Source organism: Trachurus japonicus, chromosome 9 (genome assembly GCF_045865225.1).
Source record: "Trachurus japonicus isolate A0001 chromosome 9, Traja_1.0".
Taxonomy (NCBI): Eukaryota; Metazoa; Chordata; class Actinopteri; order Carangiformes; family Carangidae; genus Trachurus; species Trachurus japonicus.
This window is the reverse complement of record NC_140915.1, coordinates 5,378,368-5,405,447: the sequence shown is the minus strand read 5'-3', so window position 1 is coordinate 5,405,447 and position 27,080 is coordinate 5,378,368. Positions and strand designations below refer to the sequence as shown.

Genomic DNA, 27,080 nt, shown 5'->3' with positions numbered 1-27,080 from the left:
TTAAATTAAATTCAATCTTGCACTTATGCACTCGTCACTTTAGCACATAGCACTTTAACTAGCACTGTAGCACTTTATAACTTCTCAGTAATCTTTTGGTCCCCTTACCCACTCTTTTAACCGTCTATGGTCAGTTAACTGGTGGTTTATGTATGTTGTTCATATATGTTTTGTGTAAGATGCAGGGATGCAAACAGGTCAGGACCAAAAAAGAGAGGAACTGGGGGGGGGGGGGGGGGGGTGCACACCATTAACAAATGATTACATTACAATATCATGGAAAAGTCCATTTCCAGTAGTTCAACCCCAACCAAGTATTGAGTGCATATAGATGGACATAGTTTTCAGAAGGCCAACATTTCTATATTAAAAATGCTTTAAAAAAAAATCCTTTGCAATATTTCAATTTTGGAGATACTGAATTTTAGGTCTTCACTGAATGTTAGTCATAATTATTACTATTAAAATAAACTGAATAAATAAAAGACATGGGATGTTTCATAATGTGTTAGTTTCACTTTAATTGAACACATTCTACATCGCGGAGGCGACGTCTCTCCTTCACCTCTGAAACGGGGCAGAGCTCCGTGGGAGACACCTGCCTGACACATGCACGGGGGGAAAAACGGCGTCGCCGACTGCACGCGGATACGTGTCGCTTTGGGTAACGAGCGCGCACGTCGCGCATCTACATTGGAGGTCGGCTGAATGAGTTCGCCTCAGTTTCACGTGATTGTCACTGTCAGCTTGTTAGAAAAACATTTTACTGACCCCAGCTGAGACGCTGAGACCCCCCCCACCTCTCAAAAACAAAAACTCTTCGGATCTGAACGATTCACACAAGTCACCTAACTGGTCATGAAAAAAGCGAGTTTCGCTTTTCGGCGCGCTGTTTGCATCCCTGAAGATGTCAAGGTGTTTTGTTGTCCTAGTCCTGCCTCTTGTAATTTTTTACTTTTTGTACTTTTTATCGTCATTGTTTTTTTTATGTCTAACATCAACCTGCCAATGGGACTGGGGATGGAAATTAGCCACTTGGCTACAATCCCACATATTTACATCAATATGTACTGTTCCCATTTAAAAAATAAAAATCTGAAATCTGAACCTCCAGTTGTGTGTTTGTGTGTGTGTGTGTGTGTGTGTGTGTGTGTGTGTGTTACCTAGAAATGTCTCCCCAGTACCACTCGGCGTCCTGCAGAGCTATACTGTTGTTGAAGCTGCTGGGAGGTGGAGGAGTCGACTTCACTGGTTTAGGAGGCAAAGCTGAGAGGATGAAACCAGAAGATCAATCAATCAATCAATCAATCAATCAATGAGCCCCATATCTTCTGCTCTTAAGTGTTGATCCATGAGAAGAATGAAACACTCAGAGAAACTAAATCCTGCAAAGTTGCTGTTGTTGGATGAATGGTGGGTCCAGGTGGTGAGGGGGCGGGGCTTAGTTGTGACATCACAAAGTGACAGGAAGTCCTGACGGCTGGTTTTAAGGCTCAGTTTCTAAATACAGGCTGTGTGCATTTCTCTGTGGACTGAGGCTTTGATACTTTCACAGTATTAATATAGAACCTAGAGCTGCTTTATAATCACACTACACATGGACATCTACCTTTATACTGTATGGAGCTTTAACACAAACATCTACCTTTATACTGTATGGAGCTTTAACACAAACATCTACCTTTATACTGTATGGAGCTTTAACACAAACATCTACCTTTATTTTGAAGGAGCTTTAACACAAACATCTACCTTTATACTGTATGGAGCTTTAACACAAACATCTACCTTTATACTGTATGGAGCTTTAATACAAACATCTACCTTTATACTGTATGGAGCTTTAATACAAACATCTACCTTTATTTTGAAGGAGCTTTAACACAAACGTCTACTTTTATTGTGAAGGAGCTTTAACACAAATGTCTACCTTTATTCTGAAGGAGCTTTAACACAAACGTCTACTTTTATTGTGAAGGAGCTTTAACACAAATGTCTACCTTTGTTCTGAAGGAGCTTTAATACAAACGTCTACCTTTATTCTAGGGCTGGGTAAAAATATCGATTCAGCAATGCATTGCAATTCTTTTCTCTGCAATTCAATATCGATTCAGCAATCTTCTGAATCGATTCAAGCCCCTGGCCAGTGGGGGCGCTGCGAGCAACACCCTCGTGTGATTCGCGCTGTACGGACGGGGGCCGCACTAGACCAAACCATAACAATATGGGAGTGAGTAGCAGCAGCAGCGGGGATCGATCGTCGGGGGAGGGACGCACCGCGCCGTGCCGTATTAACTTTCGCTTTCAACACGCGCTGCTGTTATGCATGCGTGCTTCTCTGTGGTGTGTATGTGTGTGAGAGGATGCGGCCATCGTCCGACGGGGGGGGGGGGGGCGGCGGCGGCGGCGAATATCGCTACTTTTTTTTTTTTTTAAGACGTTAGTTTAGGCGGCAGCTCTTTGTTGTTAAGGCGGCCGCCTTAACAGGAAAGCGCTGCGGGAAACCCTGAAGCTGCTCTCACTTCTTCCTCTGCTCCTCCTCACTCACTCACCTACACACAGACAGGACTGTCTTCCTCACACTCACCCCAGCCCCTCAGTTTCTCATCCCACCTGCCCGTACCATACACATTGACAGTCAGTCAGAAATCACAGAACTTAAACATCATAACAAGAACATTACTGCGGGGTCGCTACAATATTTTCAGTTGTGCAGTCAACTATTATTAATAATATTGTTTTGTATTGTTTTATTACTCAAAATGTTATGAGTTATTTTCCAAGAGTAAAGTATCACATAGCCTAATTTAAATTTAGCTGCACTGTAGTTCAGTGTTAAAGCAGTGTCATATTTTGTTATGCTATGAGTTATACTATGGCTGTTCATAAGGCATGAAACTAAACAAATAATTATTAAAAAAAAAAAAAATCTGGTACTCTTATTTGTGTATTTCTGCTTGATACTGAATCGATATCGAAGCATTTCAATCAATATCGAATCGAATCGATATCGAATCGAATCGTGACCTAATGAATCGAAATCGAATCGAATCGTGAGATTCTCAACAATACCCAGCCCTACTTTATTCTGAAGGAGCTTTAACACAAACGTCTACTTTTATTGTGAAGGAGCTTTAACACAAACGTCAACTTTTATTCTGAAGGACCTTTAACACAAACGTCTACTTTTATTCTGAAGGAGCTTTAACACAAACGTCAACTTTTATTCTGAAGGACCTTTAACACAAATGTCTACCTTTATTCTGAAGGAGCTTCACCACAAACGTCTACCTTTATTTTGAAGGAGCTTTAACACACCTGCTGCGCCACATCAACAACCAATCACATCCATCGACACAAAACACCTGCTGCACTTTCTTTTTTTTTTCTTTTTTTATAAACTTTTCTATTCAATCAACATTAGATCCAATTAATAACGATCTGGTTCTTTAATTATTGATCGCACAACAGTGATAATGTTAATCAATCGACCAATCAGTGAGCAGTAAGTTTGACGTTTAGGTGAAGAAGTTAAATTAGTTCAAGTTGATCAGTTGAATCCTTTTACCTGGACTCTGCATGTTGATGTAGCAGAGGATTTTCTCTCGCCCCCCCCCTCCTCCTCCTCCCCCCTCCGCCACCTCTCGCTCCATGGCGACCGTCTAACGAAAAACCAACGGCAACGACCGCCGCTTCACGCCACCGAAGCCGCCGCCGCTTCACGGGTGAAACCAGACGACCGACACGGACGACCGCGGTTCTCTGGATCTCATGATGTGGACGATTCGTCTTCTTCGTCCTCGGAGAGAAAACCTGACGTCATGTGGAAGGAAACGGGTCGCCGCGGCTACATCCTCCTCTTCCTCTTCCTCCTCTTCCTCCTCTCTGTTTCTACTCGACTGCACCGAGACCTGCAGGATGTCCTCTCTCCTCTCTTTCTCTCCTCTCTCTCTCTCTCCGTCGCTCAGATTACACCATCGACCTCAAAACTGTTTCCAGCCTTCATCATCATCATCATCATCATCATCATCATCATGTGATTTCAGCTTCGTCTCTTCTTCAGTTGTTCAGGCGTTTAAAACGACGCAACTTTCCCTTCCTCTCTCCCTCTCCCTTCTCTTTCTCCGTCCCTCTCGCTCTTCTTTTTTCTCTCTCCCCCTATCTCCCTCTCTCCTTTTCCTCTCTTCTTTTTTCTCCCTCTCGCTCTTCTTTTTCTCCCTCCTCTTTCTCTCTCTCTCTCTCTCTCTCTCTTTCTCTCCTTTTCCCCTCTCCCTCCCTCTCTCCCTTCTTTTTCTCCCTCTCTCTCCTTTTCCCCTCTCTCCCTCTTCTTTTTCTCCCTCCCTCTCTTCTTTATTCTCTCTCTCTCCTCCTTTTCTCCCTCTCTCTCCTCTTTTTCTCCCTCTCTCTCTCTTTTTCCTTCCCTCTCACCTCTCTCTTCTTTTTTTCCTCTTTCCTTTTCTCAAATTCGCTTTTCTATCTCTCCTCTTTTTCTCCCTCTCTCTCTCCTTTTCTCAAATTCAAATTCGCTTTTCTCTCTCTCTCACTCTTTCTCTCTCTCCTTCCCTCTCCCCTCTCTCTCCTCTTTTTCTCCCTCCCTCTCTCCCCCTCTCTCTCTCAGTTCAAAGCTCAGGAGAGCAGCTTGGAGATGTGTGACATCACCGTTGCCCCCAGCCAATCCTGCGATGGCAGTGATATCACCGAGGCAACACCACCTCCCTCCCTCCCTCCCTCCCTCCCTCCCTCCCTCCTCCTCCTCCTCCTCCTCCTCCTCGGTTGCTGCATCCTTCACTCGCTGGATGGATGATGTCATCGTTTCAGCTGCCGACTGACTCACGAGTCACAGACCCGATCGATCACATGGACGAGCCGATCAATGAAGCCGATCAATCTGCCGATCGGCTTCATTGAACTCGCTGCACCAACGTTTAACAGGTGCAGGTCAGAAAATCTCTTTAATCCTGTTCTGTTCTTTACACAGAGCGAAATATTATTGATCCATTATTGATTATTAGCTAAAATCAATCCAAAAAAACAATCCCAATAAAGTTTATTCAAATAAGAATGAGAGCGTGAAGAGGAAGACTCATTGATCACGTGATCATGATAATAACCATACATTTCTTTAACACAAACGTCTACTTTTATTCTGAAGGAGCTTTAACACAAACGTCTACCTTTATTTTGAAGGAGCTTTAACACAAACGTCTACTTTTATTCTGAAGGAGCTTTACCTTTATTCTGAAGGAGCTTTAACACAAACGTCTACTTTTATTTTGAAGGAGCTTTAACACAAACGTCTACTTTTATTCTGAAGGAGCTTTGACACAAACGTCTACTTTTATTCTGAAGGAGCTTAAACACAAACGTCTACTTTTATTCTGAAGGAGCTTTAACACAAACGTCTACTTTTATTCTGAAGGAGCTTTGACACAAACGTCTACTTTTATTCTGAAGGAGCTTTGACACAAACGTCTACTTTTATTCTGAAGGAGCTTTAACACAAACGTCTACCTTTATTTTGAAGGAGCTTTAACACAAACGTCTACTTTTATTCTGAAGGAGCTTTACCTTTATTCTGAAGGAGCTTTAACACAAACGTCTACTTTTATTTTGAAGGAGCTTAAACACAAACGTCTACTTTTATTCTGAAGGAGCTTAAACACAAACGTCTACTTTTATTCTGAAGGAGCTTTAACACAAACGTCTACTTTTATTCTGAAGGAGCTTTGACACAAACGTCTACTTTTATTCTGAAGGAGCTTTGACACAAACGTCTACTTTTATTCTGAAGGAGCTTTGACACAAACGTCTACTTTTATTCTGAAGGAGCTTTGACACAAACGTCTACTTTTATTCTGAAGGAGCTTTGACACAAACGTCTACTTTTATTCTGAAGGAGCTTTGACACAAACGTCTACTTTTATTCTGAAGGAGCTTTGACACAAACGTCTACTTTTATTCTGAAGGAGCTTTGACACAAACGTCTACTTTTATTCTGAAGGAGCTTTGACACAAACGTCTACTTTTATTCTGAAGGAGCTTTGACACAAACGTCTACTTTTATTCTGAAGGAGCTATGACACAAACATCTACCAGGTGCAGGTCAGAAAATCTCTTTAATCCTGTTCTGTTCTTTACACAGAGTGAAATATTATTCATCCATTATTGCAACTATTATGGATTATTACCTAAGATAAAAAAAAACAATAAAGTTTATTTGAATGAGAGCGTGCAGAGGAAGACTCATTGATCATGTGATGATAATAACCATAAAACCAGCTGCACACTAATTAAAACCCGTGACGAGGTCGTCAGCTGACGTTCGACCTCGGCGGTTGAGAAACAGCTGCGACGCGTGAGAGTGACACAGAGACGACGTGACGACGCCTCATCGTCGATAGAGGAAGTGAAAACCAACTGTCGAGGAAAATCAAGTGACGATGAGACGATGAGATTAAGACCAGGACCAGAAAACATCTGTTAAAGCTCCTTCAGAATAAAAGTAGACGTTTGTGTTAAAGCTCCTTCAGAATAAAAGTAGATGTTCGTATCAAAGCTCCTTCAGAATAAAAGTAGATGTTTGTGTTAAAGCTCCTTCAGAATAAAAGTAGACGTTTGTGTTAAAGCTCCTTCAGAATAAAAGTAGATGTTCGTATCAAAGCTCCTTCAGAATAAAAGTAGATTTTAGTGTTAAAGCTCCTTCAGAATAAAAGTAGATTTTAGTGTTAAAGCTCCTTCAGAATAAAAGTATACATTTGTATCAAAGCTCCTTCAGAATAAAAGTAGACGTTTGTATCAAAGCTCCTTCAGAATAAAAGTAGATGTTTGTATCAAAACTCCATACATTATAAAGGTAGATGTTTGTATTAAAGCTCCTTCAAAATAAAGGTAGATGTGTGTGTTTAAACTCCTTCAGAATAAAAGTAGACGTTTGTATCAAAGCTCCTTCAGAATAAAAGTAGATGTTTGTGTTTAAGCTCCTTCAGAATAAAAGTACACGTTTGTATCAAAGCTCCTTCAAAATAAAGGTAGATGTTTGTGTTTAAGCTCCTTCAGAATAAAAGTACACGTTTGTATCAAAGCTCCTTCAGAATAAAAGTACACGTTTGTATCAAAGCTCCTTCAGAATAAAAGTACACGTTTGTGTTAAAGCTCCATACAGTATAAAGGTAGATGTTTGTGTTAAAGCTCCATACAGTATAAAGGTAGATGTTTGTGTTAAAGCTCCTTCAAAATAAAGGTAGATGTTTGTGTTAAAGCTCCATACAGTATAAAGGTAGATGTTTGTGTTAAAGCTCCATACAGTATAAAGGTAGATGTTTGTGTTAAAGCTCCTTCAAAATAAAGGTAGATGTTTGTGTTAAAGCTCCATACAGTATAAAGGTAGATGTTTGTATTAAAGCTCCATACAGTATAAAGGTAGATGTTTGTGTTAAAGCTCCATACAGTATAAAGGTAGATGTTTGTGTTAAAGCTCCATACAGTATAAAGGTAGATGTTTGTGTTAAAGCTCCATACAGTATAAAGGTAGATGTTTGTGTTAAAGCTCCATACAGTATAAAGGTAGATGTCAATGTGTAGTGTGATTATAAAGCAGCTCTAGGTTCTATATTAATACTGTGAAAGTATCAAAGCCTCAGTCCACAGAGAAATGCACACAGCCTGTATTCAGAAACTGAGCCTTAAAACCAGCCGTCAGGACTTCCTGTCACTTTGTGATGTCAACAAAGCAGCCAGAAAGAAACAAAGAAAGAAAGACGACGACTCACCTGGTGCAGCTTGGTTCATGTTGAGTTCACTGGTGATCAGAACATCCAGCACCTGCACCAGAGGGTCCAGACCGGACTCAGACCTGAACAGAGACACAGATCTAAAGTTAAAACAGTCGGACATATTAGAGTCAGAAGTTTCTACAGAGGAGGATTGTGGATATCTCTTTTTATCACTCTGTAAATGAGAAAATACTGTCACCAGCCCTAAAAAACAAAAACAAATTTCGCCCTGTTTTCTAGTAATAAAAGGTTGCATAAATGAGGCTCTGTAAAAACCTTCAGAATATAGACAGGGATCAAAGTGGAAGGTTTGGTGCATATTCTCATTTGTCCAGGTCATAGTATTTCAAAGGAGGTTAAATCGAAAGCAACTGGACTTAGTTATTTGTCTAGGAAGACGTTTCACCTCTCATCCAAGAGGCTTCATCAGTTCATGTAGCATCTGACCAGGCTGGGACTGGTCCAACTATCTGGTGTGGAGACTCACTATTTAACCTCTTGTGTGGGCGTTTCACAAGGGTGATGATGTCACTGGTTCCCTTTTCGACTTCGTTAGTGCCCTATGTTGGTATAACACAATAGGGCACTAACAAAGTCGAAACCAACTTCCCACCAAAGGCAGTCATTTAAACGACTGTCGTTGGCACTTGGAGCACAAAAGGGAACCAGTGACATCATCACCCTTGTGAACGCCCACACAAGAGGTTAAATAGTGAGTCTCCACACCAGATAGTTGGACCAGTCCCAGCCTGGTCAGATGCTACATGAACTGATGAAGCCTCTTGGATGAGAGGTGAAACGTCTTCCTAGACAAATAAATAAGTCCAGTTGCTTTCCATTTAACCTCCTTTGAAACATATTAGAGTCAGAAGTTTTTCCAGAGGAGGATTTTGGATATCTCTTTTTATCACTCTGTAAATGAGAAAATACTGTCACCAGCCCTAAAAAAAAAAACAAATTTCGTCCTGTTTTTAGTAATAAAAGGTTGCATAAATGAGGCTGTGAATGACATATCAACAATCCCCTCTGTAAAAACCTTCAGAATATAGAAAGGGTCTGAGTCTGAAAAACTCTTTCTGAGAAAACAGCCTTTTAAGAATTGGACTGTAAAATTACATAGATTGTTATTGTCAATCGTACTTTTATGATTTGTTGCCTATACAAGGAGACTCTTGGTGAATTTAGGAGGAATTTACAGATAAAATGAAGTAAAAAATAAAAACCTTAAAGTTGATTTTCTACCATTTCTTTCCACTAATCAGAAAGAAGACACGTTTCATGAAATAACAATGTTTTTGCCTGGAAGTGTCTCATAATGAAGCGTTTTAAAATAAACCAGACTGTCAACAGGAAGTGACTCAGACTCCTTTAATGACAACTTCCTGTTCTTTATCGTAGTTTGGTTCAGACGTCTCTATTCAGCTGATCAGTGTGTGTGTGTGTGTGTGTGTGTGTGTGTGTGTGTGTCTCACCCTGCGCTCTGTCTGAACAGCAGTGGACTGAAGCTCTCGGCCAGGCTTCGGGGGCTCAGCTGGTTTCTGGCGCCGTGCAGACAGAGCCGCGCGAGGTGTCGCACCACGCTGAGCAGCGTCAGGCCGAACTGGGCCGGGCAGGCCGGCGAGCTCGCCACGCCGCGCAGCAGCTGGGCGCATTCCTCCGGGTCCCGCACCTCTGAGGACAGAACAGATCAGAACAGGGCGGTGAGAAGTCGGAGACGGTTTGGAAATTAGCATTGCTGCTATAATCCGGCACATTTACATGTTTTTATATGTTCATTAAAGCAGAAGTAAGCGATATTTTTGTGTTAATATAAGTCTTAAATAGTTATATCTTCCGACAGCAATCACTTACATAGAGTGTTTGGACTGAAACACGGGTCTGTCAGTCACTCTGCTCTGCTCTGAGCCGAAGAGAAAACATTTATCGTATCCTACAGTTTTTATCCAATGAGGAGAGAGAACGGCATGCAGGGCTGTGTGTGCAGCCAAGGGACGCCGTGAATGTGGTGACGTAGGGACGAGGACTGTTATGGTGCGTTCAAGGCAACTCGTATTTTTCCGACCTGTGAAGTCGTACCAGTTCGATCTGGTACGAGTTCACCGGTCGGAAGTTACGAGTGGCCGTTATAGTGACTTTCACCGGTAAAACAGGTCGGAGAAACACGAGTGGGTTGCCTGGAACGCTACAAAGTCGTAAGTTGTGACTTGAAGCTGTAATTTACGATTTCAAAAGCCTGCCTGGAACGCAGCATTAGCGAAAACGACCGGACCACTTACTTCTGCTTTAAATAGTTGTATCTTCCGACAGCAATCACTTACATAGAGTGTTTGGACTGAAACACGGGTCTGTCAGTCACTCTGCTCTGCTCTGAGCCCAGGAGAAAACTTTTCTCGTATCCTACAATTTTTATCCAATGAGGAGAGAGAACGGCATAAAGGGGCAGTCCTCTCTGTGTGTGCAGCCAAGGGATGCGCCTGAATGTGGTGACTGTTATGGTGCGTTCAAGGCAACCCGTAACTCGTGTTTTTCCGACCTGTGAAGTCGTACCAGTTCGATCTGGTACGAGTTCACGGGTCAGAAGTTACGAGTGGCCGTTATAGTGACTTTCACAGGTAAAACAGGTCGGAAAAACACGAGTGGGTTGCCTGGAACGTTACAAAGTCGTAAGTCGTGACTTGAAGCTGTAATTTACGGTTTCAAAAGCCTGCCTCGAACGCAGCATTAGCCAAAACGACCGGATCGCTTACTTCTGCTTTAATGTGCACTGTCCCACCCAAATAAACAAATAAAGTAAAGTAAAGTAATGTTGCAGGTTCTGCTGACGAGGGCTGCAACTAACGATTATTTTCATTACCGATTAATCTGTTGATTATTTAAACCAGTGGTTCTCAAACTTTTTTACATCAAGAACCCCTCATTTTGCTTGAAAAAGGTCTAGCACCGAAACGTTGCAATACAATAAATTCTGCAAGTTGGCCATGTGTGCGGGAACTCTTCTTTTTCTACATCAAGAACCCCTAAATTAACACAGCAAACACCAGAAATGCACAACTATTTGTTCTGAGACTGAAGAACGTTACTTTTTTAGTCGATGTACGTTCAAATTAGGGCCAATGGCGTGAATTCTTGGAAATACCGTAAATAAATTTGGAAAAAAGTGGTACAATTTCTCAAAAAACATTTAAACATTTCTAGCAAAAAGTTGCAAAAATTCTACAAAAAAAAGGTAAAAAAAAAAAAAAAACTTCTATAAGAAAGTGGTACGATTTCTGAAAAAAAAAAAAAAAAAAAAAAAGTGGTACAATTTCTCAAAAAACATTTAAACATTTCTAGAAAAAAAATTCTCCCAAAAAAAGTACAAAAAAAAAAAAAAATTCTAGAAGAAAGTGGTAAGATTTCTAAAAATAAAAAAATAAATAGAACAATTTCTTAAAAAAAAAAAAAAAAGTGGTACAATTTCTCAAAAAACATTTAAACATTTCTAGAAAAAAGTTGTGAAAATTCTCCCAAAAAAAGGAAAAAATTCACGAAGAATGTGGTAAGATTTCTAAAGAAAACAAACAAAAAAGGTAAAAAATTTTTATTTTATTCTAGAAAAAGTGGTAAAATGGAACAAATAAACCAGAAATATTCACATTTAAGAAGCTGAAATCAGAGAATTTTGACTTTTTTTTCTTAAAAAACTACCCAAACCGATTATTAGATTATCAGAATAGTTGAAGATTAAGGGGTTAATATCCGACCTTGCACGGCGTGGATCATGTCGCCCTGCAGCGAGGGCGGCAGCACGGGGCCGGGCAGGTCCAGCAGGAATCGGACCACGGCGTCGCAAAGGGACGCCACGTCCAGCTGCTCCAGGTCTGAAACACACACACACACACAGGATTCGCTTTAGTCAAGAACCCACAGAACCTTTAAAGGGATAGTTTACCCAAAATTGAAATTTCACTCATTGTCCCAAAATGCAAAATTGTTGTGAAAAAAATTAAATAAGTCTATATTTCAAGCTTGTTTTGTAGCGGAAGCTTCTTGAGGCTACAAACAAGCTTGAAATATAGACTTATTTAATTTTTTTCGGGACAATTTCACATTTCGGGGCTTCAATACAAGACGGACATTACATACGAGCAGCATGGAGGTATTTGGATGTTTTTTGGTGTGTCTTTTTGTTACGAAGACAGTTGGTATCCATTTGCAACCGTCATATGGACATGCACTGCTACGCCGAGACCCCCTGTAACTCAGAGAAGCCACGGAGGACTCTGAAACTTCTCCCAGCCCTTAGTCCACATGAGGGGGAGGAGATAATGAGTGAAATTTCAATTTTGGGTGAACTACTATCCCTTTAACCCCCGATTTCCCGATTCGGTGGAAACGTGGACGTCGTCCGGTTCTGACAGAGACACGAGAGTCAAAACGAAACCTCACCGGCGTCGGCGAGCTGGCGGGCGTCGGGACCGGCTCCGCTCGCGGTGCGGTACACGGCCGGACTGTCCAGACCTGCAGCAGAAAACAGGAAGGAAGGGGTTAAACAGGCAGAACAGCTGGTGAACACCTGGTGAACATCTGGGCCGGTGAGTCCGTTACCTTTGGTCTCCACGGCCTCCATCAGGCGGCTGAGCAGCGGCGGCGCCGTGTCCGGGGGTCCGAACTGATCCGGCAGGTCGGGCAGCATGAAGCCTGAGAGAGAAACAAACAAACAACCTTTTCACTGAAATTACATTCAAATTTTTTAGCTCATTACACCTCTACCAGCTTATTATTAACGTAACTAATTCTGTTATGTAACATTTACACACACTTACGTTTTACCAACTCAATATAAAACTTCAAGAGGGGAAATTGAAATATTATCAGTCGTTAGGGTTGGGCATCGTTTGGATTTTAACGATTCCTATTTCGATTCCTGTTCTAAACGATTCTCGATTCCGATTATTTGAGGTGCAGGTCAACAGGTCACAACTTATTTCACAGGATATTTTTTTATTTGACAAACTCTTCACACAGGCCATTTTTGCATGAATGCTTGGACTTCAAACATACATCTTACACAGCTTGTAAGACCTCCAAAAGGCCTCCAAAAATAGATTTTTGCCAACTATGATATTCAATTAAAAGGGAGGGTCCCTAACTGTAACTATAAAACTGAAACTTGGCAAGCAGTCTAACATACAAAAAGCTGCAGAACAGGTGAATGTATATGCAACAAAATAAAACAAACACTGGAGCAGTCATGATGACAAATCAAAAACAGTTTTTGTTTAAAGGACAATTCCAGGCGAATTCAACTCGGGGGTGTATTTTCATATCATTTTAGGTCTAAAAGGAGGAATCTGAAGATTTTCAGTTTAATTGCTCCTGTTTTGCGGTAGTTGTGTCTGTCCCCGCATCGCCACGGCAGCAATGAATGGGAGTGGATGTAAGTTCCGCTGTTTAGGCTGTTTCCAGCCCTCAAAGCCGCAATTTTTTTCCACAGACAGCGTCAGATGGCTACTCAAACATGCACCGAGAAGTTTATTTACTTCAAGCAAGCCGGCATGTTTGTAAAAGTCGATCTAATTCAAAGTCTCCCGGAGTCTCGCGCGAGACCCAGTTGCCGTGCTCGGTGTGTTCAGGTGCAGTGGGAAAAGCTCCCGTTTGTGTCATAAACACAGGAATATCAACTCTTTACTTGCTTTAAGTAAAAAAAACTTCTCGGCGCATCTTTGAGTAGCCACCTGACGCTGTCTGTGGAAAAAAATGTACACTTGAAGCAAGTCAAGAGTTGATATTCCTGTGTTTATGACACAAGCGGTAGCTCCTACTGCACCTGAACACACCAGCACTGCAACTTCGGGCTCGCGCGAGACTCTGGGAGACTTTGAATTAGATCTAGTTTTACAAACATGTCAGCTTGCTTGAAGTAAATAAACTTCTCGGTGCATGTTTGAGTCTCCATCTGACGCTGTCTGCAGCTTTGAGGGATGTAAACAGCCTAAACAGCAGAACTTACATCCACTCCCATTCATTGCTGCCGTGGCGATGCGTGGACAGACGCAACTACCGCCAAACAGGAGCGATTAAACTGAAAATCTTCAGATTCCTTCTTTTAGACCTAAAATGATATGAAAATACACCCCCGAGTTGAATTCGCCTGGAATTGTCCTTTAAGAAGATAATCATGTCTGGCTAGCTCGATGGACTGGGTGGAGCTCCACACTGACAAGCTACCGGCAGCACAGCGCCTCTGTCCGCCCTTTCAAAGTAAAACGCCGCAGTCTGACGTTTAATAGCGGCGGGGATGGTTGTGAAAATAGATGCGGTGGTGCGGGGCGGGTCAAATTACTTCAAACTAGTGCGAGCGGAGTAAAACAAACAAACTAGTGCGGGCATTTAGGAACCGAAAAAAAGGATCAAAATTCAAACGGGTCCTTAACGATTCTGGAACCGGACGTTAGGAACCGGTTCCTATTTGGAACAACCAATCAGATCGCCGGATTTCACTTTTTACGTTTTATAACTGGATACACGCGGCTCTCGGCTGGAGCTCATTTCATCAGAACGACTTGTAATGACACCAAGGTTAAAAGGGGGGGGGGGGGCTCGAAAAGTCTGAACGCTCAGAAAGAGGTGACATCATCAGCCAGGTCTCTCACACACACACAGCGGCCGATAGCATCAACACACACACACACTTCCTGTGTTGTGTGGTAGAACAGAACAGAGCTGAGATCTGTTCAGTCAGCAACCGCAGCCCTGAACACACACACACACACACACACACACAGCTGGTATGTGTGCATGTATGTGTGTGTGTTTCCCAAAACTGAAGGCTTTTAATGTAGACATGTGGTTCTGAGGTTTTCTATAATGTGTTTTTTCCATCTCGTGGGTTAAAGTTCAGTGTGTGTGTGTGTGTGTGTGTGTGTGTGTGTGTGTGTGTGTGTGTGCGCGTACGTGTGTGTGTGAGGAAGCAGCTGAAGGAAGCTGAAGTGTGTGTGAGTCACACCGAGCCGCCGTTTTCAGGCTGGAAACTGTTTCTCCAGCTTCCAGAGAAGAAGCGGCGCCGTCCCGGTCGCCGTGGTGACGACGCGTCCCGGTCGCCGTGGTGACGACGCGTCCAGGTGGCGATATTTTTTTTCGTAGGATGAGTCCGGGAAAGTCCCGCCTTTCCCGCCGTTCCCGCCTCTGATTGGCTAGATGGACTCTCGCCTGATTGGTTGTTTGTTTTGGTTGTGAAACAGCTGTGAAACGGCTGTGTAACGGCTGTGAAACGCAGGCTGTCGGCAAAGCGTGATAAGTGCCTGGATCTACTTGGACTCTCTCTACTTATCTGGCCTGTCTAGCCTCTACCTGGTCTTTTTACTAAACTTAACCAACTCCTTTCTTCATTGCCTAAACCCAACCAATGGCACAATTACACTTCTCTCAAACTCAAAATGTAAACTTGGAATATTAATTTAAAAACTAATTTTTAAAAAAATGTGAAACCAGCGGGGATCGAACTCGGATTCACCACACCGCAGGTGCAAACGCAAACCGCTACGCCATGGCATCTGATTACATTTCGTATTTCAGTTGTGTGTATTTTAGTTTACTACAGTACTGTTGTGAGATGACGTCAATCGAAGGAGAATTCATCCAGCCAATCAGAGGCAGGGAAGGCGGGACTTTCCCGGACTCATCCTACGAAAAAAAATATTGCGTCCAGGTGGGCGGAGCCTGGCCGTCCCAACCGACCAATAGCAGTCGAGACCAGACGCAGCGGTCGCCACCGTGCGTGACCCGGTCGATTAAAAACGATAAAAAACGTCACTCACCCTCGGACTCGGAGTCGGTCCTGGCCGACGCGGCCGACGGCGGTCTGGGGGGGCGGGGCTTCGGCGTGGGCGGGGACATCCGCTTCCTGCCCACAAACTCCACGTACGTCCCCGGGAAGTCGCCTTTTTCCTGACGAGACACAAACACAGAGATTAGAAACAAAAGCAAGGAAACTAACTGGAGCTGATCAGAGTTATTGATCCTGATCAATGGAAACGGCCGAGTTTGATCATATCGTCTTCACTACTAATATCACAATACTATTACTATTACTGTACTAATACTACTGTATTACTATCACCACCAGTATTACTCTGTAAATATGTCAATTAAATATGTGAATATATTATAAATAAATACATAGTTATAACATGTTGTTATTGATTGATTAGTTGACTGAAATCTTTATTTTGAACATGTGTGAGCTGTGAAATCAAAACAAAACTAACTAACTATCCATAATCAGAGAAAAAAATAGAAAGAATATATATTAAAAAAAACTAAACATTTTACTACTAATTAACTAATAACAATAAATAAAATAAAGTTTGAAAAGGAGTAGGAAGAAGTAAAAACGTATTGAAAGGAGAATTCCGGTCATTTTTGACCCCTAAATCGTTGTCCTGTTGGTCACCCAGTGTTGGTTGGAGCGAAAAACGCAACTAAAATTGATGCAGGCAAACTGGAATTTGTATAGAAATCATCACAACAAGGAAAAGGTGTTAGTTTCTGTGGCGGGGAGAGCAGGCGCTCTGTGATGGGATAGTAATGTCTTTCCAGGATGTTTCAGAGTTCAGCTATCTGAGGTGAGTGGCTACATGCAAAAACACAGAGTTTATACTGTTTATACTGTAACTATATGAGTTCAGTGGCGTCTCTAAAGCTGCGCTGTCGCTCGTATCGCTCCGACAAAAACGCTCCAACAACTGCATTCGCATTCGCTCGTCAATTTGCCACAGAGCCACAGACTCGCATTTTCGCTTTGATGACGTCATGCCCACTGCCATGTGCCTCTGTTTACACCGGCACCACCGGGGTTACGGCAGCCAATCAGCGACGAGCGACTGACGGCCGGAGAGTTGGGATTTCTCATCTCGAGCGACTCGAGCGAAAAAACGCTCCGTCGCTCCGAGCCGCAGCGTTTTTTTCGCCTGGGCGATTAACCGCTCGTTTGCATTGACTTAACATGTAAACTCGTCGCTCGTTCTAAAAACAAAAGGTCCGGTGTGAACGCAGCTTTAGGATTCCAGTCATGTACCAGAGATATTTGATTTGTTTTCTGAGTGTTTGTTGTGGTTGAAAGAATTGCCCTCATAAATTAGCGTTGTGGCTATCCCTAGCGCCGGGTAGCCATGGTAACTCTGGTTTGCCTGCATCAATTTTAGTCATGTTTTTTGCTCCAACCAACACTGGATTTAGGGGTCAAAAATGACCGGAATTCTCCTTTAAAGGGATAGTTCAACATTTTGTCAAATTGGCCCATTGCCATAATCCCTAATCCCTGGGATTTCTTGGTTTCCAAACTCATCAAACTCATCAAATACACAATCCAACAACTCCACAACGCTCTGGTGGACAAGTTGTGACCTGCACATTCACCACGCTATGAGATAATAACACAACGTTACCACACAGAGTTGTTTTAGAGGGAAATTCATGCAAAACCACTGATGCGCGTTGCCTTCAGGGACAGTTTTTCATCAAGCAGTCTCTGTATTTCCCTCTAAAACAACTCTGTCTGGTAACGTTGTGTTACGACTGCCGTCGTTTGGCCTGGGTGATTATAAGGGTGCATATGTATTTCTGCCGTCGCTGGCTTGGTGTGTATTGGTGTGTATTGGGTATGTGTGTAGGTGTGCCTGCGTGTGTGTTTATGTCTTTGCAGCTCCTTAGTCGGGTGGCCAGACTCCTCCCCCTCTGGTCCCGATTGGTGCTTCTGAGCTGGCTGGGGATTGGTGCGGCGTCTGAGAGCGGGCCTGGGTCCTGGCATAAAAACCCCGAGTGGCAGTCGGCAGCTGGGCCAGAGCGAGGCAGACCACGCGTTCCTCCCCCTCACCCAACCAGCCACCTTTAGTTTTTGTTGTGTTCTCCCGTAGGGGTGGACCGCCATTTGAGTTATCCAGTTTTCTCCTGTTTTTGGTTAAGTCAGGGAGGTCAGCCTGTGTTCTGTTGTTTTTGGTTTCCTTTGCAGGTTAGTTTGTCCCTCTGAGTTAGATCCTCTTTTGTTTGTTATTTTGGCCTAGGTCCACCCCGAAGTTACTGAACATTGTCATTATTTAATTATCATTTAATCTGTACCAATAAATATTGGTTTATTTACTTCTGGCTCCGCGGCTGCTTGAGTTTTGGGGAGAGAATGTCACACTTTCATGTTGCTCCTCAGACACCCCTAGCTGGGGTGTAACAGTTGTGTTATTATCTCATAGCGTGGTGAATGTGCAGGTCACAACTTGTCCACCAGAGCGTTGTGGAGTTGTTGGATTGTGTATTTGATGAGTTTAATGATGAGGGAAACCAAGAAATCCCATAATGAGCCTCCGTAGCGTAGCTCTGAGCAGCTCGCGGCTGTAATGGTAAATCTTAACATTCCTTTGTTTTAATCACTTGAGATGTTCCTACACCCTACTTTCCCAGACTTCCTTCTGCAATTGTAAATTCAAGTTCCTTTACACTTCACCATCTGTGATGCCCAACTTCCCACTTCCTAATTCACACTCAAACCCCTTTGTATTTTAAATTGTATCTCTTAACTCCATATAATACCTCGGGAGACCGGTGATGATACCTTCAAAGGTGAAGGTGTGAAAACACAATCAGGGAAGGGGCCGGCCAAAGGACACAAACACACCCCAGAAGTGGACCTTCCCTCAGCTCTAAATGTTTAGGTTTTCCCCATTGTCTTGGTCTTTTCTTTACCATCACCCACTCGGGTAGGAACTGACCTTTCCTTGCAAGGAAATAAATGCATGTCGGCCGGCGAAGTCTCTATTTCATTATTCACCAACAGCAAACGGCTAAGAATTTCCACGACACGGCTCTGCTCCGCCGTTATAAAAACAGCTTGCACCGACAATTACCGTATTTTCCGGACTATAAGTCGCGTTTTTTTTCTAGTTTGGCTGGCCATGCGACCTATATTCAGAAGCGACTTATATATTTAAAAAAACCTACGCTATGACCACAAGAGGGAAGCACGGCTTTTATTTCTAAATCCCTCCTCATTCAGTAGCTCATCTTCCTCACGTGCTGTTCTCCTCGCTGCGCTGTCTGACCTGTCTCCGTTGCGCCGTAGCGCTTCACTCCGTCAATTCAGAGTATTTTCACAGCGTATTCTGCGGTCAGTCTTCGGTCTCTGCTCCGGTCCCGACTGGGCTCCGGACACGGAGCAGAGAGCCAGGTCCGACAGTGCAAGCCTGTCCCTCTCTGAAGCAGAGGAGAGGTCGGCTTCACTCCCGTCCGTCTTCACAGACAGTCCACAAAGGGTTTCTGATCACAGGGTTTCCAGCGCTGCCGCCTAAACTAACGTGTTAAAAAAAAAAAAAAGTAGCGATATTTGCCGCCGCCGCCCCCCGTCGGACGATCGCCTTCATTCATCTCCGCATCCTCACACACACATAACTACACACCACAGAGAAGCGTGCATGCATAACAGCAGCGCGCGCTATAGGTGCCGGCCTTTCGTGTAAACAAAGCCCCGGCCATTATATGACACCCGGCTATTAATTAAATGTTTGAAAAATAAATGCGACTTATAAACCGGTGCGACTTATATATGTTTTTTTTCCTCTTCATGACGTATTTTTTGACTGATGCGACTAATACTCAGGTGCGACATATAGTCCGGAAAATACGGTAAAGGTAACGAACCTATAATGCTGTGACTATAGGGATTATGATGAAAGGAGAATTTATTTTTTTCTCTGCGTTACCTGCGTGGTCTCGTTGAATCCCGGCAGCCATCCGATCTCGGCCGGCCGCTCCTCGGCGCCGCCGCCGCAGCCGAGGGCGAGCAGCGCCCCCTTACTGACCAGCAGCATGTCGCCCACGTGCAGGTCGATGTCCTCCTCCCGCTCCTTCTTGTAGTCGTACAGCGCCCGGTACTGAAAGCCCTCGGAGCTCATCCTGCTGCTTGGTTGCTATGGCTACGACCCTCGGATACAAAAAAACCCTGAACTCTCCTCGTAGAAAAGAAATATAAAAATAGTTTGTTGTGTTTCTCTGCTGAGACCCTGAGGAAAACTAGTGCGGAGAACGTAGACGTGGAAGTGAAGACGTCGTCGTCGTCGTCGGCTGCTGTGTGTGAGTCTCCCCGGTCTCCATGGCGACTAAAGTCCTGTCATCCCTCCAGGCCGAGCCGCAGCCGCTCGATCACAGCGCCATCGCCGCCGCCGCCGCCGTTCATGAACAGGAGTCTCAGCAGAGGTAGCAGCCACATCTGGAGGAGCCGACGGGCGACCTGACGGGAGGAAGAGGAGGAAGAGGAGGATCGATTAGTTATTTGGTCAATAAAATGTGACCCGATCCATCAAAATGAGTCACAGTGACCCACATTTCAAAGTTGAGATTTTGGTATCAATGGAAAGATTAGAAAATAAGCTTTAAAATGATACCCTAGTCAGAGTCATAGGCTACATCTGATGGTTTTCGAGATGTGGCCATTTGAATTCTCTACTCTCTTATTCTGTTCTAAAACCTGAGAAAATTGCAGTTAAAGTTTTTGCCAGTGACTCTGGCATCTGTTCCTGTACCACGTGATTACACGCACCCTATACGGTCCCTTGTTGTCATAGATGCAGCATTCAATTAGGGCTGCAGCTATCGAATATTTTAGTAATCGAGTACTCTACTGAAAATTACATCGATTAATCGAGTAATCGGATAAAACGTATTTTTGCTTGGTTAAAGAGCAATTATGAATACACAAGAGAAAATAACATATTTCACTCAATAATGAATGACCAATTGGTTTCCTTTTGTAGAATCAACTGTTTTTATTTCTTAAATTCACAAGCAAGTATTTTCTGGTCTTGAAACATTACTAAAGAGGCGACTGCTGCTAACATAAATAAGAATAAATAAAACACAAATAAAAATAAATTAAATTAAATTACTTTCAAGATATCAAAAATAAATACAATTAAATTACTTTCAAGATATCAAAAATGTTTTCTGTGGAGATGCTGCAACATGGAAGACGTGCTGCTGTGGTATGCAAGGGCCGTGTTACAACTAGAGTGCCTATAGAGAGACATTTTCTGTCTTTTTGTCGCCTTTTTCTCCCTCAGTCAAACACCCACGTCCGCCCCCCGTTAAGGTTTCTACCTAATCAACGGTCTCACCGCAACAGATGGTTCACGTCATGATAACTTAAGTATTTTGGCCATTCAAACTTCCACAGTCCATAGTCCTTTTCTTTGTTTGATATTTCAAGAGACTTTGGTTAAGTAGCCTAACCATGGATAGCTCCTAGGCAGGATTGTTCTGCTGTGTTGTCGCCACTCGCCACCGTCCCCCCGTCATCGCGGCCATCGCCTCGCCGCCGCCGCCGCCCCCCTCCCCATCTCCGCCGTCATCCGCGGCGAACGGCCGCGCGGGGGGGGGGCGTGCACGGTTACGTTCATAGGTTACGTTACGGCGCACGTTGTGCCACATTGAAAGTCCGTGCGGCCGCTTGAACTACAATTAAATTAACGATTCCTCGAGGCAGAAAAAAAATCCTCGGACCATTTTTTGTAATCGAGGTACTCGAATTACTCGAGGAATCGTTTCAGCCCTACATTCAATGACCCTCGGAAAGCAGAGAATCTCACAGTTCAGATGCTTTTTACAGCTCGTCTCTATCATAAACGGTTCAGAAGTGGTCATGTTTTGTAAAACATGTGCAAGCGTTGTGTAGATGATACGTTCGGTTTAGCGTCGATGCTACGCTCTGTTAGCATCGATGCTACGCTCTGTTAGCGTTGATGCTACTCGGTTTAGCATCTGTTTCTGTACCCGTCCCTTCTCATCATAGAGGCACCATTCAATGACCGTTGGAAAGCGGAGAATCCCGCGATTCAGATGCAGTTTACAGCTCGTCTCTATCATGAACGGTTCAGAAGATATTTCATGTTTTGCACCGAAGCAGCACTCATTTTCAGAGGGTTTAAGTTGCAGGTCAACTTTAATCATCATTTTCGTGCCTTTTCTCAATTATCCGGACTGTGAAACTTTGGGAAATTGTTTTTGAATGTCATATCTTTGAAATTAGGGTAAAAAATTTTGGGGGGATTTTCTATGGGTTTTCCACGTTATCAGCTGATTATCTAAAAATAGAACGCTGCGACATCCGACTCATTTTGATAGAACGGGTCACAAATGTTAAAAAAGGTTGAAAAACATCAGTCAGTGTTTCTCAAACCACCAGACGACGTCCTCAAATGTCTTGTTTTGTCCACAAACCAAAGAGAGACTCAGTTTATTGTCATAAAGGAACAAAGAAACCAGAAATATTCACATTGAAGAAGCTGAAACAGAGAATTTTGACTTTTTTTCTTTAAAAACTAGATCCGATACGACAGACTGAGTTCTACAGGTTAATTAGACAGTTGAACATTATTTCAACGTGAGGAGACGACGTCTTTCTACACCTGGAACAAACTCTACTAGTTCAGTGTTTTGTTTTGTTGTGTTTCGACGTCCTTTTGACTTCCTGTCTCCTCTTCATTGCGCCGTCGTCATGGTGCTGTCACCAACGACAACAACAACCTCACACAGGAAGTGAATCAGAGACGACGACGGGCTGAACTCATCTGGAGACTAACTTCAGTCTGTTCAACTGATTTAGAGCTGCAACAATTCATCCATTGATCGAACAATAATCGATTGTTAAATTAATCGTCAACTATTTTGATAATTTAATAATCAGTTTGAGTCGTTTTTAAAGAAAAAAAGTCCAAATTCTCTTCTTCAGCTTCTTCAATGTGAATATTTCTGGTTTCTTTGTTCCTTTATGACAATAAACTGAGTCTCTCTTCGGTTTGTGGACAAAACAAGACATTAGAGGACGATGTCGTCTGGTGGTTTGAGAAACACTGATTGATGTTTTTTGACATTTTCTTTAACATTTTATTGACCAAACAACTAATCGATCAATCATTTACACAATTAACAGGTTAATTGATAATTGAACACGGCCATTTTAAGGTGGACTTAACTGTTTTTACTATTTGTTGTTACTCTCTATTGTACTTGTTTTAATTGCTCTTTTTTACCTGTCATCTCACATGGGGATGTCACGATTACTTGTTTTCACAATTAATCGGCACAATTATTTAATCGTAAAGGTTCCTAAATCCAAAAAAAGATTATGTGGGAACCATGTGGGCAGATCAGCGCAACTCGCATGGAATGTAAACAAAGTTACGCAACATTATGAACAATATGAATCATCACCTGCGGGATATTAATCACCTGGCTTTGTACCCCAGGGTAAAGGTAAATACACAGTAATGGGTTAAATTATGTTAATGTCAATTTACCTAAAGTAACACTGAACTGGTGGCAGTTTAAATGTAAAGTTTAAAAGTGCCTCATTTGTAGTAAAAAAAAAATAAAATTCAAACATTTGAATACTTCAAACATTTCCTCTGAAGGATTAATAATTGGTCCTATATTAATAGATTCTTTAAATATTTTTTTGTTTATATAATTGGTAATGCAATTATATTGACTATATTTGATTTTACACATTCATAGTGTCGTAAAATTATTTAATATAATAATAATAATCATACTAATCGTGATAATCATGATTATTTCTCTGACAATAATCGTACCAAGAAAATCTATAATGGTGACATCCCTAATCTCACATCATTGTTGTGTATTTCTATTGTTTTGCTGCTGATCCACAAATCGCCCCTCAGGGACAATAAAGATATCGTAAATCTTGAACGCTTTTAATTTGGCGGGTTTGAGAACTTGAACGGCTGGAAAACTCATCAATCATAACAATAATGTTGTTATGTTAATTAGTTTTGCGAATTGGGATTTATTTATTATTTATTATGTAACTTTTGTCTTTTCTAATTTATTTTCTTGTCATTTAATTAATAAATCACTTAGGATGTTGCAACTACTGCCTTTATCTGCTATCTGCACATTTTAGTTTAGTTTAGTTTTTGCTAGACCATATTGATATGACATTTGGCACTACTTTTTCTTTTTAGTTATAATAATTGTGTTTGCATTTTGTTTAGTGGTATTCTTCTTGCCCTTTTCTCTTTTGGCGCTGCAACTGGAACCACAATTTCCTGAGGGGATTTCCCCAAGGGATCAATAAAGTTATCTATCTATCTATCTATCTATCTATCTATCTATCTATCTATCCATTCCTCAACAAATCCACATGTACAAAACAATAAAAACCCTTATATTATAGAGCTTTAATTTGCCAGACTGTCAAAAAACAAAACACATTTAAATGAATATGATATCTAACAATGGTTAAAAACATCTGAAGACACTATTTGTACTGTAATTTTCACTCAAACTATTGATTGAGACCAAACTGATCAGACGGTGACATCATTATTGGCTGCAGCTCAAATTAAAATTAATATTAAATAAATTATTAATTATGGCTGTTCATCAATAATCAATATGGCTGGATGGACTGTAAAACCAATAGACTTAGACCTTCTAATGTCATTATCAATCAGTCAATAATTTTCATAATTTATCAATTAACCACTGTTTTGGTCCGTTAAATGTCAGGAACAAAAGAAAGATGTCTAAACCAATCAAATGTTCACTGTCACAAAAGGTGAAACCGTGAGATAATAGTATAGAAAATAAAATAGAAGTGTTTAAAAATTAATCGACTATCAAAATAATATTAAAAACTATATTTTTTGTCATTAAAATCGTCCCAACACACAGACTATCGACTATTAACAGGATTTACTGTGATTTAAGAAAAGAAAAAAAGAACTACAGAAGCCGAAAAGAAATAAACAAAAGTGTGTAACATGTAAATATATAATAGATTATAAAGTGTGTTTATATATTTCTGCTACAGATGATCACAAACACACAACAGGTTCAGGTTTTAGAGAAAGAAAACAAGGTGGAAGGTGAAACAAGACTGGATTTTAAAGGTTTTTAAATCATCCAAACCAGACTTTAACTTGAATGTTTTTAAACTTAAGGTTTTAGAAACTCTTCCGAGCATTTAAATTTAACATTTTAACTCTTAATCATTGTATAAAAGGGGTGAAAAAAGCCCCGGGGGTGAAGCACAAACACAAGTAAATCCCTCCAGGAAACCGGAAACGACAGTAATAATGCACGCCAGCGTTAGCTTAGCATGTTAGCCACGACGGACTCACCTTCTCTCTCTCTTTGTTTTAATAATTCACCAGGAAACCGGCCCCGCAGAGCGAACAGCGGACGCCATGATGGAGCAGCGAGCTGACATGGACACAACAAGACGATGTTTCCCCAAAAAACTGAAGATTATTCGCTGTTTTTAATCGATTATTTCCAAAGATGAAGACGCTCGTGTGGCTCGGCAGCTTCAGCTCAGCGTCAACGTCTGGATGTTAGAACGTCAAGTGGCGACGTCACAACACAACACAACGCAGAGCTTCCGGTGCGGACTTTCAAAATAAAAGGGCCGTTGTTTCCTCACGTCACGGCGCAACAAAAACATTTTTAAAAAATAAAGGTGTTTTTTAACGCTGCGTTGTTATATTATCACCACATATGCGCAGATTAGGCTCTATTATTCACTTATATGCCATTTTAACGATTTATTTCCCACGCCAATAATCGTTATATAACCGTGTAAAGTGAGCGTAATTGACAACTTCCGGACATCCCCCTTCAAAATAAAACACGTCTAGTAGCGAACATGTGTTGCAAAATTAATGCGTTACACACACACACACATACGAGGCAGCGTTTTCACGGGTAATACTTAACAATAAAAATAAAAAAGAACATATTTGAGTTTTTGTCCTTCTTATTTTTATTCTTTTGCCGCATATTTAGTACCGTCAAAGGAAAACTAAACTAAACGTGGATTTAAAGAGATTAACAACGATTACAGCTGCTGGCTGGCTGGCTGGCCAGGCTAGGGAGGCTGGGCTCTGACGTCACTTCCGGTAACCTAGATTTTAATGCAGTGTGCACAGCGCTGTCAAGACAAGGGACCCTAGCAACAAAGAGAGAGTGTGTGTGTGTGTGTGATGGGGGGTGTACTGTATTCACGCTGCCCCCATTCATTCAGGTCTTACACAAGCAATGCAGTGTGTGTGTGTGTGTGTGTGTGTGTGTGTGTGTGTGTGTGTGTGTGTGTGTGTGTGCACCAGTTTCTTTCTGTGTCAGTGAAAAGCAGGGTAACTCCCGTATCATGTGACCGATGCTGCTGCTGCTGCTGCTGCTTTTCCAAAAAACAAAACTAAAAAACATCACACACCGACACTTCAATATTATATTTAAAAAAAATATATTATTAAACCTTTATTTACAATCAGTGCGATGACAAATATACACAACATCTGTTCCACAAATGTATAAATATGAAATCACAAGACACAAAGGAACGATAAAGCAGCTCATTAATGAAATAAAAAAAATCCTTAAAAATAAAATATCAATGAGGCTTTGCACTGTGTTTATTGGATTCAGTATTTAATGGATACTGTAGTTATGCCGAGCTGCTGAGGTTTTATTGTATTTGTCCCAGAGTAGCAGTCGTTCAGTTTTCCTACCAGTCTGTCATGTGTTTGCTTTTGTTTTTACATCTTAATTCACAGTTTTGATTTTTCTGTTGGGATCTACCCATTAAAAACTGACGATGCCGTTTCCCTCTTCCTCCTCTGCTCACATTGGACCATTAATAACAACAGATTTAAGAATGATCTGAATATACGTTTGGCCATTTTCTTAATTTCTGTCTTTCGTTTTATTTATTGACAGTTTAAAAAGAGAAAATGGTTAAAATAATTCTCAATCCTCATGAGGCTGCGTCCATGGGTTTTAAAAGTTGATAATGGAAAAGGAAATCCTGCAAAAACAGAAACTAGTTGTATGTGAATAAAATAACCACCTTATGGTTCTGAAAACGAACTGGTTTAAACTGGTTTAAACAAACTTTCTGGCATCAGAAACCTGAACTAGTTTTTTACTCTTGACTTTGAGGAACCTGAGTGATAGCGTCCATGTTAAAGGGATAGTTCAACATTTTGTCAAATCGGCCCATTGCCATAATCCCTATAGTCATAGCAGTAGGTTCGTTACCTTTAATTGTCGGTGCAAGCTGTTTTTAGAACGGCGGAGCAGAGCCGCGAGCTGCTCAGAGCTACGCTACGGAGGCTCATGGGATTTCTTGGTTTCAAACTCATCAAACTCATCAAATACACAATCCAACAACTCCACAACGCTCTGGTGGACAAGTTGTGACCTGCACATTCACCACGCTATGAGATAATAACACAACGTTACCACACAGAGTTGTTTTAG

The 27,080-nt window shown here is 41.8% G+C and overlaps 1 protein-coding gene across 2 annotated transcripts in view; it reads right to left on the bottom strand.

Annotated features, from left to right (window-relative positions):
* LOC146980768 (phosphatidylinositol 3-kinase regulatory subunit alpha-like) overlaps positions 1–25,113 on the bottom strand; it is a 33,022-nt gene extending 7,909 nt beyond the window's left edge. Inside the window, exons 1-9 of one of the 2 annotated variants that reach the window (XM_085785768.1) lie at positions 24,944–25,113; positions 19,502–20,028; positions 15,572–15,701; positions 12,360–12,452; positions 12,201–12,272; positions 11,516–11,632; positions 9,245–9,443; positions 7,770–7,852; positions 1,164–1,266 (exon numbers count right to left, since the gene is read on the bottom strand). In XM_085785768.1, coding sequence (XP_085641894.1) covers positions 1,164–1,266; positions 7,770–7,852; positions 9,245–9,443; positions 11,516–11,632; positions 12,201–12,272; positions 12,360–12,452; positions 15,572–15,701; positions 19,502–19,693 — 989 coding nt within the window. In that variant the 5' untranslated portion in view covers positions 19,694–20,028; positions 24,944–25,113. Of the gene's footprint in view, positions 1–1,163; positions 1,267–3,568; positions 3,597–7,769; positions 7,853–9,244; positions 9,444–11,515; positions 11,633–12,200; positions 12,273–12,359; positions 12,453–15,571; positions 15,702–19,501; positions 20,029–24,943 lie in introns of those variants that run through there. The other variant, XM_085785769.1, reaches the window with a different exon arrangement.
* Positions 25,114–27,080: the final 1,967 nt, after the last annotated feature.